Raw genomic sequence first — 16123 nt, 5'->3', positions numbered from 1 at the left:
AACAAACAAACAAACAAACAAAAAAACCCTTTCTCTCCTGAATTAAGTTTTCTAAATAACAGATATGAGATGTTCAAGGTTTTTTTCCCCCCCCTTCTCTAAGCAAAGAGGACCCCTTTGGCATATTTTTCTTTTCAAATGTGAAATGAGGTGGAAAATCCTCATTTCACGACAGGAAGGACAAATATTGACGCAAAGTTAATATTTGTCAAAGGCCCTGGAAGCAACCTGAATGTTTAATAAATAAATATATTAAAATAAGCAACATGACTGGAAGAATCTGCAGAAAGGGAATCTGCTGTCTGAGTACAAAGTAAATAGACAGGCAAAACAAGCACCCTCCCCCAATTTTTCTGTAGTTCACACATGCGTACAAACCCGTATCCACTGTCCCTCTCTCACATACTGATTTCTTTCTATATAACAGACACACTCACACTTCTGTTGCTGTCTGTCTGTCTGTCTGTCTTTCTCTTTCTCTTTCTCTCTGTCAAAAACAATCTTAATCTAATTTCAGCCATTTAGGAGGAGAGCTTCTGGAATGTATCACTGTTATTGTTCTTCTCCAATGTAAATAGCACGTCAGCTCAATATTCAGTGGTCACTCAGTATTTATTAAGTCCTGTCCATTCTGGCCTTTTTAGAGGAAAGCCCTGGGGCGGATTAGCTACTGCCCTTGACACACCATGTCACTTATCTATTCGTATTGATTATGAGAGTCAGCTGTGACCAGGCCTCCCTTTTCCCTTCTCCTTTCAGCCCTCTTTTACAAGCACCCCTGCTTGGATTTTCATGAGGAAATAATCAGATTAGGCCTTCAGCCGTGAGTTCATATGGAGTTCTCTTTCTCCAATGTGCTACTAACTGAATAAACGTGTTTTGTGGTAAATTGTAAATGACATTATGATTACCTGGGCCAGCATGGGTTTCATTTAAAAGTGATCGAAATTGCAGGCCACAGCAATTGTGATGGGCAGATAAGGCCATTTGGACGAAAGGGAAGGAGGAGGGGGCGTGTGTGGGGGGTGGCTTGGGGAACTGACTGAGACACCACAAACCAGCTCACAAAGAAAAGGAGCAAAACGAAGGAGGGACCTGAGAATGGCAAAATATGAGCACAGAGAAGTCAAATGTCACCACAAAGGAGGGGGATGACTCGGCTGTTTCCAGGAGAGCAAATGATGAGATCTGTCAGGCTTTCTGGGTTGCTTGATTAACAGAGCTTGTGCCATGCACAGTGAGATTTAAAAACAATTGTTCTGTGCAGCTCTTCGATTTCTGCTATCTAAATGAAGCTGCTGTTCTCCCCCATATATTACTGGTAAAGTGCCTGTATTGGTGAACATGGAGAAGAAGTCAGTAAATGGATATCTAAAAATAGCTGTTCCCATGCACAGGCCTTGATTCTAATCTCACTTGTTTCCTGGCCACATTAAATCAAGGCTGATGTCTGTAATTTTGTCATGTTCCTCTATTGTGTGCACAGTGAGGGTCCAGTCAGGAAAATATATCTGCACCTGAGTCATGTCCCATTGACTTATGTAAGGGTTTGCAGGAACAAAGCAGTGATTAAATGAATCGAGTATGGCTTCCACATGAAGGTATACAGTGATCCCATGATATAGCCTTCATGACCCCATGATAGCCATCATGATACCCTGTAGCTGGAAGTTCTGAAGTGTTACTATTCGCTCCACAAAGTGCCTTTTCCTTTTCTTCATTTGAATATATGGCCTAGCAGCAAGTGTCTCCATAGTCTCAGGCTGGGGAGCAAAGAGAAGTACCCTCTTGGTTTCATTATCCCATTCTTTGTATGCTTTAACCAAGAGTCTGTTTAAGACTAAATTGCCCAAACCTCTTCAGCCTTTTCTTTTATCCCTCCAAACATTTTTTTTCTCCCTTAATATTACCTTATTTCTATACTGTGTGGGGTCCAAGCGTATTTCAGTAAAAGACACTGCATATCCCATCTGTGGAGGAGCTGGCTGGGAGGCAACAGGCTGGCTAGCACAGCTATTTAGTGCAAGAGCAGGGAGGAAGAGGATAGTAGTTCACTGAACTACTTCTCTCTAGCCAAGTGGGGAACTATCCAAGTTTTCTAGGACGACCAGTGCATGGTCTGTGTTTTGCCAAAGTATCCTTGTATTCCCTAGGATGCTCCTGGAGTTGCACAGCAGTGAACCACCCCTTACTATAGGTTATGTTTGTGACACAATATGCCTCAGTTCAGAGGATTGCTAAAGAGGGGGAAAAAAGGTGCCAGAACTCAAGTCTGAGGATTCCTCACAGGGCTTATGGTGTTCAGTTTTAATATATTGGTTTCTGCACTGCTGTGGGATGGCGGGGGCTCCTGCCCCTGTCCCCACGCTGCTGCAGAACTGGCGGTGAAAATTTTTCTGGTGTTCTAACAGAAAAAAGGTGCTGTAATGCTGTTCTGGTGCATTCTGTCAGAAAAAAAGCCCTGAAGAACACCAAATTCAGGGCAATTTTGAAGCCCTGCTGTAAGTTTTGAGTTTAGCCATTCAAGAGAAAGAGGTCCTTGTATCACATGTACCAGCATCAATACCCAAAGCTGTGCCATGCAAATAAGCAGCACAATGTATTGATCAGCACATTCCTGTGTCTATTTGTTGTTAAACAGGCATTTACAGAGAAGATACCAAGTGCATCTACAAGCCCTCTACACAAGGATACTTCTGCAAAGACACAGACCATGGACTGGTCATCCTAGAAAACTTGGACAGTGCTGCAGACAAAATAATACAATCTCCAGTGGTATCGGTGACTGGCACTTTTGTGGAGGCTTTCAGTACTGAAGCTTCACCTGTATCTTGCTGTCTGTCAGAATATCCACAGGTTTACTATTCAGTCTTGTCAACCAACAGGCTGCCCAAGGTTTGCTTTGCTGGTCCAACACCTCTGACTTTAAGACTCCGCCTCATCAGTGGTGAAAACTCTACCAGAATGCTCATAGCTGTCTTCTATGATGAACCTCGCAGCATTCATGTTTTCTTCAGAGGGAATTACATCCCACTGTCATCATCTTCTTCCACCGCTTTCCTAACTAATGCCTCAGCAGGTGCCCACTACTTCAACTTTGAGAACAACCTTCTCTATGTCCTCCTTCATGGAGATGACCCTGTAGAAATATACACCAGCTTTGCCCTCCATGCTGCTTTTACCATACCTGAGACCATTGGAGAAGAAGGTCAAAAAAGGGTGGTCCTCCGCCTGGCTGACTTCTTGAAAATTGAACACAGCTATGTCAGAATAGTTCAGAGTGTGCCAGGGACTGCGAGCATGTTAAAGGTTATCTCAGACAATATCGGCAAGAGGCATCATCAGTGCCCTCCCATGACATCTTGCACAGCCTTTTGTAATAGAGCTGGCTGGGAAAAATCCCACACAGGAGCAGCAAGCATTCATGTTCTGCAGCCATCTCATATGGCTACTCCACTGAGAGCGCTGATCATTGAAATTGGAGACGCACCAGATCCCTTCAGAGCTAAGCTTGCTCCCTCCTTGTCAAGCAGCAGGTTGAAGGGCTTGGCCAGCACTGTAATCAATGCTCAGCAGACTGGATATCTTCAGAAAGCCTTGGAGTTACCGATTGATATGCTAATGGTGACACAGTCTGCTTTGTCATCGCCACTAGGGGGCACTGCTGGGTAAGTAAGTGGCTCATGTGTCCTTCAGAGCTTATTTGTGACTGTGTCTCTACCTAAGATACTGTTAGTTTGGGGCATTTAACCACAGGAGCATATAACCATTAGAGGTATTAAATTCTCCATCACTTGGTGGCCTTAAATAAAGACTGGACTTCTTTCTTAAAAAATATTTTCTAGTCCAAACAGAAGCAGTTGGATTGGATGCAGGATCTGTTGGGTGAAATGCTGTGGCCAGCGTTATACAGGAAGTCAGACTAGGTCATCATAATTGTCCCTTCTGGTCTTATAAACTGTAAAACCTATGCACGTATTCATGTACTGATGCAAACATTGGCCCATCTGCTTATCCTGACTGCAAGGAGTAAAAAAGAGCTACTCCTGGTGGTAAAGATGAGCATATGCCAAAGTGTTTGCCAGATTGGGGAAGCAATCAATCACCTCTGGTTGCTATAGCCTGATACAAATGTAACACCGAGAGACCCAGGTTGTTGGCACCAGGAATAGAACCTCCAAGCATAGGGTCTAAAGCCCTGCACTCTACCACATAAGCTAAAGGCCAGCTGGTTCTCAGCTGAGGCTGTAGAGTAGAGACTTCACTCACCCCAGATGAAGCCTCGATGCCAATGGGTACTACACAAAGATTTCCATATAATCATCTGAGGGCTGGTGTATCCTTGTCCCAAAGTCAAGCCCAAATATTTGCTCAGAGTGAAAGAAGAAGGCAACACGACACAAGTCCAAAGGATACCCACTGCTAAATGTGGTAGCTGCCATCTTAGGCGACAAACTAGGGACTGAACCAAGGGTCTCCTGAAGTAAAAGAAAGAGCTATTATAGCTTGAGGGTGTTTAGTTGGCCTATAACGGAGAGAACCCATTTATTGCAGCCATGTGCATGTCACCCACATCACCCATCTGCAGGGCCACTTGTTGTCCCCCCCCACACAGGTAAGCAAAGGGGAACAGCCTTGACTGTTCTTCTCTCCAAATGCCAGCCAGAGGAGCTGAACCAGGGGTAGGAAAGGGGGAATCTGTGCCTTGTAAAGGTCTAGTACAGATTATTTCCCCTATGGAGAAGAGAAGAAATGATAACTGTCCTTTGCCTGGGTGCTCCTGGGGTGGCACAGCTTGCCCCTTTGTGATATTTCACTGAAATAATCCACCAGCAAAGAAAACAAAGAGGAACTCTGAGGATGTGTACTGAAGTATAAAGCATCTTAGGTAATGTTCTATTTCTGTCCCTCCCATCAGGCCCACCAAAAGCGGGGACAAAGAGGGGTGGTTGCCTTGAGGCTTGGTTGCCATAGTGACTGGTGCTGTGGGCCCTTTTGAAGTGCTGCAGCAGGGCTGCCCTGCCACTCTGTGTGGCTGTGAGGGAAGGGCAGTGCCAGGGTCCTGGCAAGGCTAAGGACTGACTGCCTTTGGCCCTACCCCTTCTGAGAGCATGGAGCCTAACCGCCCACCTCCCCGCCCCTCAACTTTGCCCCAGAGCCTGAAGCAGCTGTCAGCCCTGCTGCCTCCAATATCCTCTCCCCATTCTCTTTGTGTACTGCCATACCTCACTGTGTAATTCAGATAGAACCTATAGGACTAATACAGTACTAATACGGCAATCCATGAGAGATGGTGCAATTTGAGAGGTCCCGCTGCAGTGCAGACGAGGAGAGGTGGAGAACAAAAAAAGAGTGTCAAAAACCCTCCCACAGCTACCAACACCTGCCCCTTCTGTGATAAAATCTGAAGCTCCAGAACTGGGCTGATCAGCCATCAACAGACCCACAAATACGATGGTGACATGAAGACGTCTTACGTATTATCAGTGACTGCTGAGAGAGAGAGAACTAATAGGGCTTTAACCAGTAGATAGCTATAGAAATGCAATAGGGTTTTATTGATATCACTCTAAAAACTTATGCAATTTTACACAAAATGAAATCCTTTCCCTCAGTGTTACCATTTTTTTTTTAAATTAGCCTATGGAACAGTGATTTAATTCTCTGTTAAATTCTATAGGATGATTCACTAAATTGTTCAGGGCGACTCAGAATGCAGATAGAAAGACTATTATTTTCTATTAATGTCCATAAGATTTCCTCCTCAGATTTATGACTGGAAGCTAATTCCTGCAATCCCTGCTGGGTTTGCTGTTTACTCCCATAAGCAGTCCCATTCACACTAGTGAACTACTCATTAGTAAGCAGTACATCCAATCTCCAGAGACAGGCCCTAATTTAGGACCTGATCATTCAGGTGAGGACCTGTGACACACATGTACCAGCAGGATACATAAACACCACCAAACCTGAGAAACTATTTGTCCTTCACTGTGTGGGTTCCTCTGTTGTGTTATTTATTACTCTCCATCAGTCTTGGACTTCATGGCATCGCTTCTGTCTTGACACTTGTGACGTAATAAGGACCTGGCTAACCTGAAAAATTAAATCAGATATTTCCTGTTGGGACATGTACTATAGCTTTGTCTGTCCCTCATTAGAGTCTAGACAGTTCACACCAGCACAGGCAGGGATACTGGGGTTGGGGTGATGACAGCTGCTGTGTGTCTTTGTGTGTTCTTCCACTTGGTGAGGAGGGGGAATTTTCTTCCACACTGGTGTCCTGCAGAAACAAATGAGATTCAGAGCTCTCTATGACAGACTTAACTGTCTATACCACCACATAGGCAAAAACAGTGCAATGCCAGACCCACAGTGGTTCCTACTTAGCAAACTTTGGGGAACAGAGATTGGAGCTCCCTGTTCACAATCCACACAAAGTAGTTAAAAGTAGCTCAGGGGACCCTAGCAACACCACCACCTCATAACTGCAAAACCATTTCTCATGCTGCTAAACATTTTAACAATAATTTGTCTGATTATTTCTTTATGCAATTTCAGTTTGACTGTATTTTCAGGGTCAATTCCTTCTGCTGCTTGGTGATTCACCCAGGAGAGAGGGAGATGATAGCTCATAGATACATGGAAGACAGAGAAAGCACAATAGTAATTACTCTCTCTCTCTCTCTCTCTCTCTCTCTCTCTCTCTCTCTCTCTCTCTCTCTCTCTCTCTCTCTCTCTATATATATATATATATATATATATATATATATACACCAAGGGGAATGGGGTGTGTGACTATATGAGCATATGCACACACACAGAAATAAATTATTTTGTCTTCAGTGCATAATAAGTAAGGCCTGGGGCCACATATTGAACTATGTGGATAAAGCAAAATATTGCACAGCTGCTCATTCTGTGAACACCATCCCTTCTTTGTACTGAATGAGGCTGGGGTCAATAATCTAAGTGGAAATCATATGTTGTCATTAGTTACAGACTGTGTCAGACTGCATCTGCATATTGTGAATTAATGGCTGGATTAAGGCAAGGTTAATTCTGGTATTTCTTAGCTTTTGAAGGCTTGCATGTGTAGCATTCTTTTGTTGGGATTACTGTATGTAATTTCTTAAATTCTTTCTTTTAAATGGACAGTTCATCCTATGGAACCAAGAGGACTCCTATATAGTTTATTAGCAGGTTTAGAACCTTTACCTCCCACCAGCACCACTTGAGCAAGTGCAATAATTGGTAGCAATGGTCAGTTGTCATCCTGCATGAGGGCCAGCCACTAGAGGCAGAAGAGGCACTCCTTTTTTTTAGAACCTTTTGCAGTTATCTGCTGGCAGTAGAGGAACACTGACACTCAGGAATCTGAGGTTCTGTGCCAAGTTCTTAAGGGAGTGTTTGCTCATGGTTAGCAGACCTATCTACTTGTGGTCCCACCCAAACCTGGCCCCTTCTGCCTGTGGCTCCTCCAGCCCCTCCTCACTCAGGTCTTTATCCAGGCCCAGCACCCGTTTTTTCCCTTCTTCCCGTGACTCTGAATCCAGCATCCATTCCTGCCACTGGCTCTAGATACCAGTCCTCTTTGCTCTGGCTTCTCATCCCAGCCTCTCCTGCTCCTCCTCTTCTCCCTAGACTCTTTATCATGTTTCCTCCCAACCTTCCTGCCCTTGCCTCAGCCTCCTCTCTCACTGTGCCCCTCTGCATTTGACCCAGACTGCTGTCTGCTCCTCCTCGGTATTACCTGGGAGCCAGCAGTTGGAGCCTTGAGAGCACTGGCGAAACAGTAACCTACTCCCAATTCTGATGCCAGGAACCTCTGGTAGCCAGGAGGAGCAATTGCAGGGGAGTTCCTGCTGAGCCTCTGCATCCCTGAGCTATAGCATGCTCAGCACAGATTGTTGCCTGATTTAGGGGGTTAACAATATTAATTTGGATAGTGCAAGTTATAAGATCACCAGTTAATCTGATCTGAAGATAATGAGGTTCTTGTCAGAATCAGACAACACAGAATATGCAAAGGGCCCTCAGGGTATGACAAGATGCTGAGACAAAAAATAGTTTAAAACTTTATTAAGATACATATAGAAGTAATTAAGTAGCAATCAAATTGTAAACTAAATCAGGGGACAAATACAAGTATTATTCTAAAGTATTATATAGGAGAGTATAGCATTATTTCTATAAAGCTTTGGTTAATCTCTTCACACCCTTTTGTGACAATAACCTGGTGATAAGAGACAAAGGACCAGTCTTACCTCTGGCATGCCTTGAGAGTTCAGGTCTTGGCTCTTCAATTTTTCAGTGGGAGGTGTCGAATTTAGGAGAAGCTAAAGCTAAGAGCTATTACAGCTAACTTAACTGTCTTAATTTACTTAACTTTAACTTAAAACTGCACTTATAACTAACAGACTCCAAAAAAAGACAAAGTTTAGAAAGTTTAAAAAGTACTTCAGAAAGTGATACCTTCTATCTGCCTCCTAACTGCCTAATTATCTCTCTAACTGTCTAATCCAGACCCTGACACCCCTTTTTTCAGGAGTGAGTGCTTGGGCTCTCCTTCTTTGTCCAAGTTTATCTTCCATTCCAACAAAATATTAAGGTACACTTACTCTGTCGGCTAGATACATATGATGTGTTTGTATGTAGTGATGGTGTGTACGTACATATTAACGACATTAGATCATTCTCACATGAATTGTTTTTGTTCTCCTTGTGATATCCCTGTTAAGTTTGAGGGTACGCTTGGAAGATAAAATGCCAGATAAAAGGTTCTTTATCTTATCACTATCTGTCTAGGACAAAGGTCTTGAATAAGTACATATTTACTTTACTTATCTAAGCGAAAGGTCCCAGACATGTGTAGGCTAACATAGCTCAACATACATGCTATGGCCTGCAGGTCTCTTGCCTTACAGCAATAGGTAATTCAAACTATAAGAAAATGAGAAATCTATAAGAAAATCTGTATCTAGTGGCAAGCAAGCAGGTTAGCTGTGTAGGATGGAATCAGGCTCATAACTGGGTCCAACTGGGGAAGATTTTCATGGGGACAACAGAAGACACAACCCCCCACATGAAGCTCAGATATATCAGAGAGTGGCAACTAAACAACAGGAAGAATTTGTGTAACATGAACAAAGCAAGATATCTGTCCCAGGTTGTTCTTGTAAACATTTCACACATGTGCGCACGTGCGCGCGCGTGCACACACACACACACACACACAAACGAGAAATTTCAGCTCAGTTACAGTTTTGTGAAGTTATAAGGAATTAAAAAACCTGAGCCTTTCGGCAGGCATTTTCAGCAGAAAAGCCAAGGATAGAGTAACCATCCTACTTAAATGATTACCCTTCTTTCCCTGCTAAAGCTGCTCTTCTCAGAGGAGGAGCACAGTGCTGAGGCCAGCGTAGGGAATGCTTGTACAACTGCTGCCCAGGATGCACTGGGTCTATAGATAATGGAAGACTTAGGATTGATATTTTAGAGCCTTCCATCAAAATGAACATCTGGTAGGAAAACACTGTTTCAAAGTATTTAGTGTTAGTGGACAAAAGCAATTTCACAGAGTCAGTGTGGGTGTGAAGTGCCACTGCCTCAGAGGGGGATCCTAGAAATAGTGTACAGCATGGCAAATGCTCCTGTCAGACCCTGGGAAAGGAGCAGTGTGCTGTCCTTCACATGCTGCCCCACTTCTGCTGCCCTGTGTGTTCTGCAGAAAGAACATGGTCCTACCTTCATTCCTTCCTGCTCATTTAGGAGCTAGGGCAGGTGAAGAAATTAGTCTGGAGTGCTCCTTGTGTAAGGGGAGGGAAAGGTGTCACTGTTGTATCCCCCAGATACACAAAAAATGTGTTAAAGCAGTGAGCTGGGATCCAGCATAATTCCTCAGTGATTGGGACACACTCCAAATAACATTAACCAAGGACAGAACTCAGGTTCATGGGGCTTGGGCTGCAGGGTTCTTTCATCACTGTGTTGATTTCAACGTGTGAGCTGGAGCGTGGTCTGTAGGACCGTAGGTCCCAGAGCTCAGGCTGCAGTCTAAGCCTACAAGTCTACACAGCAGTGAAACAGCCACATAACATAAGCCGGAGTATCTGGCATGTGTCAGCCACAGGTGTCTAGGTGCTGTGTAGACATACCCTATGATAATTTCTAATGGCTCAGCAATCTCTTTGGCTGGTTCCTTAAATATTCTAAGGTGTGTTAAACTAGGCTCTGATGACATCTTTCTTGCCTAACTAGTTCTTAATTTGTCTCAAAGGGGTAGCTGTGTTAGTCTGTAGCTTCACAAATAACAAGCAGTCCTGTGGCACCTCAGAGACTAACATTTATTAGGTCAGGTGCTTTCATGGGTAAAACCCACTTCCCAGATATGAAAGGAAGTGAAAGTGGGATTTACCCATGAAAGATCATGGCCTAATAAATCAGTTAGTCTCTAAGGTACCACAGGGCCGATTGTTATTTGTAATTCTTAACCTCTTTCCCTATTTTAGCCACATATCCTAACCATTTATGTAGCTGATTACCATGTTAGTTGTCCAATCACTGCTAACTTTTCTGGTGAAAACTGAAACAAAAAAGGCATTTAACGCTTTGGTCATTGCAGCATTTTCTGTTATTGTCTTTTGCACCTCATTTGGTAATGGATCTACCCTGTCATTAGTCTTCTCTTGCTGCTAATGCATTATAAAATGTTTTCTTGTTATCCTTTACGCCCCACACTGTTTAATATAACTTTGTGCTTGGGCTTTTCTAATTTTATCTCTATGTTTTGTGGGGTTTTTTTGTTTGTTTGTTTTTTTAATTCATCATTCATAACTTGACCTAGTTCCCACTTTTTGTGTCACTCACTTTTGAGTTTCAGGTTTCTGAAGTTCTCCTGGGTAAATCGCAGTGGTCTCTTACCATACTTTCTATTTTCTGTGCATTGGGATACGTTGCTCTTATGCCCTTACTAATATCTCTTTAAAACACTGCCAACTCTCCTCTTTTTCCCCCTGGACTTTCTTTCCATGGAAGTTCAGTAAAGTATGCCGTCTTGAGGTCTGTACTCCTTATTCTACAAATTCCCTCTACCATACCTAAATTATTTCCAGTTATTTAGAAGATAAAGTGTCTGTTGTCCAGTACAAATTCCTGGTGCCACCTCAAAATGAGCTACCCTCTGTTGAATACCTACTGTACATAAAAAGCCCTTGTTACTCAAAATCATTGTGCCATGTCCGACAGCTATGGAAACACTCTCATCACACTCCAGGGGCAGACCCGCGAATTATGAGAGTCAGGTGATGAGAATTAAAGTCCTACCATTGTTGCAACTGCTGCTGATACAGCAGCTGCTAAGGCAGTAGCTCACCAAGAGCCAGCTGATTCCACTTCAGCTACTTGAGTGAAACTGGGAAGTAGAAAGAAAGGCAGAGAAGGAAATAAGAGAGGTGTGACAAAAGGGATAGCAACAGAGCAAGCATAGGAGAAGAAAATAAGGGGGAAGGGTATAGTGGATGAGAAGGAGCTAGGAGAGTGAATTCCATCTCATATATGCCAGTAAGGGCTGCATGGGAAAAAAACAGATTGTAACTCTGTTGAGGGGATATAGTAAACCAAGCTGCACCCTGATGGTTCACACATCAGTGCAACTCCCCAAAGAGACTGGATTGGCAGGGGAGGAGTGAGGAAGACTGTCTGTTAATAACTCTCATATTAACATGAATGGCCCTGATCCTGAAAAGCTACTCCTTTAGGTGTTACGAATGCCGCTAGTACTCGGGGATTAATCCCCAGGTAATTAAAGCCACATGTCACTTTTTGATGCTGTCTCCTATTTTACATAAGAATAAAAAACACATGTCACTTCTCTGCTATATTTGAAAATTTATTGATGCTATCTCCTATTTCACATATGCTGCTAGATTTACCCCACTGAAGAATGAGTGGGAGCTGGTGTAGCTATGTGGGAAATGAAGACAGTGTCTTTCTGTTGATTTGCATGGCAACTTGTACAATCATATCCATGTACTAGCCAAAGGGGGCATCATGACAGCCTCAGCTATGAGGCTCTGATTTCTCCCTCATTTTCATTGCAGTTGATCTCATTTTGAAGCATTCATGTCCTTGAAGTTAGACTAGTCAAATCTGTGTGAGAGAGAGAATTTTAGTTTTCCCACTGCAGTTTGATTGTAGCTGAATGTACCATTAATTTTTTTTTCCACGTGCCTCATTTGTAGAAAGCCAGAGAGTCAGGGGTTAAATGTTTTTGGGTGCTGGGCTTTTGGGTTCCTTTTCTGTATACCCTAGTTTGGCTGGAGGACTTCACGCCCGCAGGCCACAGTCACATTATCAGCTGGAAATTGGATAACGACAGCACAATGACAAATCCAGGTTGCTTGCAATAAGGTGCTAATCCCTTTGCTTTAATATCGGAGCAGCGTGTAATGATGTTTGGACATCACTCCAGTTTACTGACGACCCCAGTGGGGCCGGCAATAGAACCTTACAACTGTCTAACAAGACGTCAGGTGACTGCCGTCGTCAAAGCAACGGATGGTGCAATCTAATCTTCCCTCCATCCCTTCCAGCTCCCAATAAGGCCCAGGTTATAGAAGTGGGCCATCAATGCTTGGTAGCTTGAATCAATTAACGTTAATTCGTGCAATGCTATGATGTATTGTGATCACTTTCATTTCAGAGAAGGGGGAAGAAATTGCTATAATTCACCTAAAATGAGGTTGTCTATGGTGCTGAGGTATTAATTGGGTGTCCATATTAAATGGAAAAGGTGCACAGTGGTGAAGGAAAAGTGGATGAGTGACTCTCTTGGCTGCTATTGACCTATCAGAAGAAGACAGTGCCCTTTTCTTTTGCTTTTATCTATTACAGTTTTCCCTATTGCGTGTCAAGTTGATGTATTATAAAAAATTCATTTGGTGACCTTTCACCCCCTTAGCAGATTAAACAATTTCACTGGGATGGCATCATTAACAGGGCCTTGCATTTAATGATGATTTCTCTAAAAGGCCACGGAGATTCGATTTTAAGCTAACAGATTTATTGCACTATTATAACATATCGTAAAAAACTGTACCACCTACGGTCTGGTTTTAGGATAGGAACTGTTTAAGAGTTTATATGGAGCTTAAAGTGGTATTACCTTGGGATATGCTGCAGCAGCGAGACTCTGACCTTGGGCATGATGCTGTTTACATTTCATAAAAGATGTTCCTCCAGTAGTAAACTTAAGGAGTGTGTTAGCAAAGAAGCCTGACTTGGGCTATGTCTACACTATGAGATAATGTCGATTTTATGTCAATTAGCCCGATTTTTCCAAATGCCTGTCCTCACTGCAAATTCCATTAGCTCGATTTATGGAGCACTAAAATCGACATAATATCGAAATCATAATATCGTAGTAACCTGACAGGTGCAGCGTTCAGTTTGAATTTAAAATTCTGAATGAAGCATAGTGAGGAACTGCTATTTCTTTAAATTAAATTCATTCACCTCCAGACATGTCCCATATATACCCCCACAATGCCCTACAGTTCTCCACTCTGGAGAACTCTGGCATCTTCCGTCTCCGCTGCTCTCGAATGAGAAAGAGTTAGGCAACAGGAAGACCGTTTCAATTTGGCACCTGGAAGCCCGTGGTTGCAGGGTCACGAGAGGCTGAAAAATATTTTCTTTTTGTTTGTTAGTAGCATGGCTCTGGGGTCTGTGTATACCCCTCTAGCTGCCTTTTTTTCTGCGCTGCCTGGTGCCAGCCGCTTCCCTCCCCTGCCGTACTATATGGCAGCAAGGCTGTGGGTGGGGGTCGTGCTTGTCTGATAGGACTAGAAGCTTCTTTTCAGCTGTTTACATGTTGTCCCACCCTCCACATCCCCTTCTTTCCCTCCCCAAGAGGTGCTATGCATGCTGGAATGTTCCCTCACTCGCATCACGTGGCAGCTAGGCTGTGGGTGAGGGTTGTGCTTGGATGACAAACTTGTTTTCAGCTGCTTACATTTTGTCCTGATACCCACGTCCCCTCCTTTCCCTCCCCCTGCAGTTGCCACACAGTCTGTAAATTTCCCACGCCCAGCTGCATCATGTGGCTTGACCCCATACCAATAAAAGGATGTGCTGCGCAAGGTGTCAGGCAGCTTGAGTGTGGTGAGGGTCACGATTTTCGGCTGCTGGCTGTAATCTGGGGTCTTTCAGCCACCCAGGGAAGTCTCCCTCAGTGGTCATTATTTTCAGGTGCTGGCTGTAGCCAGGGGTCTTTTAGTCACCCTGAGCTGTACGTGTTTTGATGAAGGTAATGTAGTAGCTATACAATTATCACAGCTCTCAGAGTAAGGCTTGCAGCAAGGACTATTCTTGTTCTGAGGGTCTTTTGTGGCAGGTCCAAACCTGGTTGTAGTCTGGGGTGTTTTAGTTGACCAGGGGATGTCTCCCTCAGCAGTCATAATTTTTGGGGCTGGTTATAGTCTGGGGTCTTTTAGCTGCCCCAAGCCATAACTGTTTGAACGATTCATTGCAGTTTCACTGTAGCACCCACGTCCACTTAAACATATTCTTCTTCTAACTGTCTTTTTTGGCAGGAGACCTAAATCCAGATTCAGGTCCAAACATAATCAAAGTCTAGACATGCTGTTAATAGGGGCAGGTGGTGAGTTCCCTGGGCAGTCACAATTTTCAGGGCTGGCTATAATCTGCTGTCTTTTTAGCGGCCCCGAGCCCCAACTGATTCATTCGAGTTTCAGTGTAGCACACACGTCTACTTAAACATATTCTTCTTTTAAGGATCTTCTTTGCCAGGAGGTCTAAATCCAGTTCCATGCCTGCAAAGATCCAGTGCTTTTGCATCCCATTTTCAAAAACCTGTCAGTTGGGATAGGTTTACTCCCCCTCCCCTCCCCTCCCCTCCCCTCAATTATACAAAGCACATCTTATAAAGGCAAGCCAGACCCCTGTCTGGAAAAAGGGACATTTGTTTAACATGGCAGGGGAAAGAAGGGAATGAAGTGTGGGAAGATGTTGTCAGATACCCACAGCAACTTGCAGGGCATTTTTTCCCCATGCTGCACCAGTGAAAATAGCCAGAATGCGACGGGACTCAGGGCACTGGGGGATAGGTTCACACAATATACTGCGGCAGCAGTTGATTTAAGCTACTTGTGTGTGTCAGCAATGTCAATTTTGTGGGGAGCATGGGAGAAGGTAAGGCTAATCAAAATCAAATGGATAAAACCCAGTGTTAATAAATTGATTTTAATAAATCTGACTTTCACTCGTATAGATGCAGCTTTAGCCTCTAGCTGCTAGTGGGTGGCATGAAAAGCACAGCTATTTCTGCAGGTTCCCTGTAAATAAAGGATATGACCAGAGAGCTTTTGGGATGTTGGTTAGTGGTACTGTGGACTCCCTTTCCTACAGATTTAGAGCAGATCTCATCTTCTCTGCAAGGTTGCAAGTCCCTGAATAACATTGAGGACCTGTTTGAAAAGTAGCAGCACTCTTTCTGCTACAGACCGGGAAAGCTTCTGGCTCCACCTTAATGAACCATTGTGCTGAGTTCTGCTGCACTGCTGCGGCCTGCTCACCAGCCAAGTCTGCACATGTTCACCTGCCATGAACTGCTGCACTCTTCCAGGGGTGTGGAAAGTAGAGGGTGGGCCCCCCGCCAAAAGGGCATGAAATTTCATAACAGGGACACAGTATGATCAGCTGCTGGGTCTCAGGCTCATACATCTTGTTAAAAATGTTGAAATGTGTTATTTTTCTGTCTGTTTATTCACATTTATATACCTGTTACTCAAGTTTTTCTTACACATGCGGAAAGATTGCTTCTTTTTTTAATAGGCATATAGCCAAAATTTCCAAAATTTCCATCAGTTTGGATTACATTAGGTTGTGTGGGCCCTGCTAATTGCAGGATGAAAAGTGGGGCCTGACCAAAAAGCTTGCTTACTCCTGCCCTGGAGAACACCCTGTCCCTTGCCAGCTCTCTAGGGTGCATGCGTAGATAGCTCAATTGCTAAGCTACCGAACTTGAAGATTCATGAGCACCCACTGTGCGCAGCTGGCAGCGTGTCTTTCTATTGGTGGTGCACATCCGCACATGCCTTGG

General features: G+C 43.8%; 1 protein-coding gene across 13 annotated transcripts in view; it reads left to right on the top strand.

Moving 5' to 3' along the window:
- PKHD1 (PKHD1 ciliary IPT domain containing fibrocystin/polyductin) overlaps positions 1-16123 on the top strand; it is a 455042-nt gene that overhangs the window by 365257 nt on the left and 73662 nt on the right. For 12 of the 13 annotated variants that reach the window (XR_012645152.1, XM_074991417.1, XM_074991418.1 and 9 more), the window contains one exon: positions 2642-3668. Coding sequence is in view for 12 of the 13 variants with exons in the window: in XM_074991417.1 (XP_074847518.1) it covers positions 2642-3668 (1027 nt within the window). In the remaining variant the exon portion in view is untranslated. Of the gene's footprint in view, positions 1-2641; positions 3673-6561; positions 6579-16123 lie in introns of those variants that run through there. The other variant, XM_074991420.1, reaches the window with a different exon arrangement.

This window comes from Carettochelys insculpta, chromosome 3, assembly GCF_033958435.1.
Source record: "Carettochelys insculpta isolate YL-2023 chromosome 3, ASM3395843v1, whole genome shotgun sequence".
Classification (NCBI taxonomy): Eukaryota; Metazoa; Chordata; order Testudines; family Carettochelyidae; genus Carettochelys; species Carettochelys insculpta.
This window is presented reverse-complemented; position numbering and strand designations above follow the sequence as displayed.